Source organism: Pyrus communis, chromosome 8 (genome assembly GCF_963583255.1).
Source record: "Pyrus communis chromosome 8, drPyrComm1.1, whole genome shotgun sequence".
Classification (NCBI taxonomy): Eukaryota; Viridiplantae; Streptophyta; class Magnoliopsida; order Rosales; family Rosaceae; genus Pyrus; species Pyrus communis.
Genome location: NC_084810.1, coordinates 19,746,563 through 19,750,690, shown reverse-complemented (window position 1 = coordinate 19,750,690; position 4,128 = coordinate 19,746,563). Strand labels below are relative to the sequence as shown.

The window sequence follows — 4,128 nt, the reverse complement described above, 5'->3', positions numbered from 1 at the left end:
TCGTGCAGTCGATCCCGCTTAGTGAAATAAGATTTTATTGTTGTAGAATTATTTCTTTGAGTCCCTTGACCACAAAATGGCAATCGATGGACGAGCCAACTTTGTCACACAATTACTTCCTAGTGGAATAAAGAGCAAAATATCATGAATCTTGATGTGCTTCATGTTCAACAGCACTGGCATGCTTACTTACGAAAAATGAAATACGCAATGTGTGGAGTATTATTTCACGTATGGTGTATCCTGCATTAACTAGGACTTCAGAATACAAAGTGAGGCACATGTGGGATTGGGTATGCCATACTCCAACATACGAACAACCGTGTATCATTCTCATATCATTACCATTCACAATTACTTTCATTTCGTAGTAAGTAAACACGATAATGGTATAGACCACAAATTGAGCCGAAAATGAAAACCCGACTGCGGTTCATCTTTTATTCATTTAGATGTCACCTCAATTGTCTTCCCCAAAATTTTCTTTCTTATAAAATGTTGAAAAAATATATGTATATACTGATTAAGTAATCAGAAAATACTTGAACCTGAGGAGGAGGGGGAACGAAAAAATTAAGTGAGCGAACGAAATTCTAAGAGCTGCACTCCTTTCTCAAAACAAAGTCTACAGCTTCTTCCACCGTGTCAACAACCTGCGGAAGCATCATGACGTATCCGTTAACAAATTTGAATATGTATTATAGATCAAATTGGGAAGAACTATAAAGTAAAAGATGATGCTACACTTTCATAGTATTGCAGAAAAAGTTATTAAGCACTACCAGATCCGCCGGAAACTCAGCATGATTTTCCTTTCCCTTGAAAACCCCTGTCCTTGTCAGAATAGAAAACCAGGGATGGCCAGCCTGAAACGAAAAATATAATTAACCCTTGCAATATTGTTTGATTTTAAACCCGTATCACTAGTGTGAAAACCATGCAACCAAATTTCTGGCCCAAGAGAGGCAAACCTGCCGTGCGCCATTGATGTCAACTGCAGGATTATCTCCTATCATATACAGTGTTTTGAAATTATGGCCTCCAGCATTTGCTGGATTGAGAACTTGAACCTTGTCTTGAAGAGATAACACAAGTTGCTTAAGTATAAGTTCTGCATTCTTGAATACGAATGGATTTGGCTTTCCGAAAGTTGTATACTCCAGAGCATGAGGGTGGATTCTGCATATTTAATTTAACAAACAAGTTTAGCACAAGTAATCACATCAAATTATTATCATCAGCATCCTTGCCTTTGTCCTACTATTCACATTTGTATATTTCTAGGACAAGAACACGATATGCTTTTTTTATATTTCTTGTCTTACCTATTAAAGATGGATTCCAGTGCTATTCTGAAAGCTCCCATTCCAAAACGCTCAGAAGGAAAAGCAGCCTACCTATCATTTTTTTTTAATCACAAGTAGTTCCATAGAAACTCAATAAGGTATACTGGATTAACACTACAATTAACTAACTACAAGGGGAGGGGGAACCAACCTGGTATGCAAGGTCATCATGCGCAAAATACAGCTGTGGTTGGTGTCCAATTCCCCGACCAGGAAGACCACCGGTTCTTAAAATGTCGCATAGAACCTGAAATCACCATTGTTATTCATTAGACACTTGATACTTTAAAGCTTCTGAAATTACTAAAACAAGAAAGCGGGAGAATAAGGACCAAATGACTGGAATCGTTTGAAAATATTTAAATACCAGATTGATGACATTTTGAGTAATTCACATCTAGCTAACCAACAATGATGCATTGTGATTCACGCATCCTCTTAGTATAGCTGAATGTGCATACAAGAAGTCCCTATAATATTATGAACAAATAAACTTGTCCAAGATAACCTGAATGTCTCTGCTCCAATCAACAGAATCACTAACTACAAACGCCGCCTGAACTCTTTGTGAGAGAACAAGATCTTTGGCAGCAACCGCCTTAACTGTGCTACTCTGATCAGCAACTTGCTTAGTTATCCATTTTTTATATGGTGCTAGCGGGTCAATGTTATCGAAGCAGGATGCATAGTCATCAATTGAAAGAACATTTCTGAAAGGCAAAAAAAAAAAAAAAAAAAAAAAAACCATTCAGGAGCAAAATCTCAGATCAAATTAGACATTTTGTTCAAGCTTGTGAAGAAACTCGACATGCCAAAATCAAATTTGGACAACCAGACCAGAAACTTACTTAAATCCATATTCAGCCATCACAGCAGCAGGTTCTCCTTTTCCCACAGCAACAATGAGTTCATTCTCAAATCTGCACAACACAAACCGAAAATCTTGAACAGAAGAATATAAGGAAATCTCTCTCTCAGACAAATTACGTAGTGAGTCTATTGACCATTTAGTAAGGTTGAAATGCATACGCTTAGATGCATAATTCAAGTTGATTTGCACCATGTATAACTATTCATTCCCACATTTAGCCTAGAGGAACATACATGTAGCACAGAAAAATGAACCATGCCGGCACTGCAAATACTCGATCAAACGCAAAAGAAAACAGTATAAACTTGTACAGCAAGAATTTACTTTCTGACCCATAACTCAGCTTATATGCATCATATTACATACCTGTTTACTAACTGCTTAAAAGGTGTATGGCCCTGTAAAACCTGCATCCAACACCACGCAATCAACAAAAAGGTAAAATTACATAAAAATAAGAGGTAAAAAGCACACAAATCTGGATAAAAGAGTTAAAATTATAAAAATTTATGAAAACCCTCAACAAAAATATACCTGTAAAGGTGAAATCTTCACTCCTAAAAGTGAACTTAACTCAAGGGCTCTTTTGGATTCACTAATCCCACCTCCTATCACAACCAAAAAACCCAAAAATTAAAACAATTAATTTAAAAAAAAATAACAAAAATTTGGATTATACCAGGTGGAAAAATTACAAATTAGAAACTAACCATTTGTCAAGAACACGTATGGAATCCTGAGATTACCTGCCAAAAAAATTTAAAATTCCAGAAATTAATTCCCAGAAAGATCAAAAATTGGGAGATGGGTATAAGAAATGGGGGTACCAGAATCGTCGTACAATCTTCTGAAGGCCCGAGGAGAGCCTCCGATGGGAGCTTCGCTTCGTAAAACGACGCCGTCGATGTCGAACGCAATGCCGAAGGCATCCCTGATGAAATTAAAACTAATCAGGAGGATTAAACCCAATTGAATCTCGCCGTAGAACATCATCATTAAATTTATGAAAAATAAATAAATAAAGAGAGAGATTGATCGTACGGTGTGGACTGCGAGGAGAGTTGCGAGAATAAGCGTATGATGTTATGGGAGAAAGCGGATGACGGTTGGTCACCGTTTCGGCTCCGCCAAGCATTTCTCAGAATTCGGAGGCTCATTAGTGTTCTTTCTTACTAGTATTGAGTGCTGGCATAGCCAACGAGAGGTCAATATGGGGCTGATGGCCTATTTTATAATTTAAGCCTGGCTTTGTTGCAGTTCGTGAATTAGGGATGTGATTGTGTAAATTCTAGTATATCTAGGAGTATCTTATATATTCCCTTTAGTAGTTAAATTCCTATTAGAATTGTAATCTTAATAGGGTAAGTATTTAATCTTCCTTATTACTATAAATAAAGGCACAATGCGGTGATACAACACACATCTCAGAATACATCTCTCTCTGTTGCCACCGGCCCCTCTCCCTCTCTGTCCCAAACACAGTTCAGTCAAATAGGCTTACAACACGTTATTAGTATGCTCTTGCCAGAAGTTAAGGAACTGAAGGATCGTGGAGGAGGCTTTCTCCTACAACATCAAAGGCTTTCAATTATTTTCTGCCAATCAGGTTTTTTCTAAAATAAATTAAGATATTTGAAAAAACCTTGAAGCATGAAAACATTCCCCATGATGCATGAACCCCTATATTTATATTTTCCTTTCAATTATATATATTGTATATATGTTCATATATTTGTCAATATATATGCTTGTTCATGCAATACGCAATTATGTTATGTGGAATTTGTGAGTCAAATCATCGAAATTAATTTAGAAGAAATTAGGGTTTTAAACATTAGATTTGAAAAAAAAAAAAAAAAAAAAAAAAAGAGGGATTTTTTTGTTTTTTTTTGCGGCCGAGCCGCGGTCTCA

At 36.5% G+C, this 4,128-nt stretch overlaps 1 protein-coding gene across 1 annotated transcript; it reads right to left on the bottom strand.

Moving 5' to 3' along the window:
* Positions 1 to 403: 403 nt before the first annotated feature.
* On the bottom strand, positions 404 to 3,414 carry LOC137743495 (mitochondrial hydrolase YKR070W). The gene is made up of 12 exons (XM_068483397.1): positions 3,259 to 3,414; positions 3,045 to 3,148; positions 2,928 to 2,963; positions 2,752 to 2,825; positions 2,584 to 2,624; positions 2,195 to 2,266; positions 1,855 to 2,056; positions 1,498 to 1,593; positions 1,326 to 1,393; positions 972 to 1,179; positions 783 to 866; positions 404 to 653 (listed from the first exon to the last, which is right to left on the bottom strand). The coding sequence occupies exons 1-12, from the start codon at positions 3,372 to 3,374 to the stop codon at positions 594 to 596; spliced, it is 1,161 nt and encodes a 386-aa protein (XP_068339498.1). The 5' UTR covers positions 3,375 to 3,414; the 3' UTR covers positions 404 to 593.
* Between the last annotated feature and the right edge of the window lie 714 nt (positions 3,415 to 4,128).

Coding starts and splice junctions, on each gene's coding strand:
- LOC137743495 (XM_068483397.1), bottom strand. CDS start 3,374: ATGAGCCTCCGAATTCTGAGAAATGCTTGGCGGAGCCGAAACGGTGAC. Junction 3,149..3,258: donor CTCTCCTCGCAGTCCACACC/GTACGATCAATC, acceptor TAATTTCATCAG/GGATGCCTTCGGCATTGCGT. Junction 2,267..2,583: donor TTTAAGCAGTTAGTAAACAG/GTATGTAATATG, acceptor TGTGTTGTGCAG/ATTTGAGAATGAACTCATTG.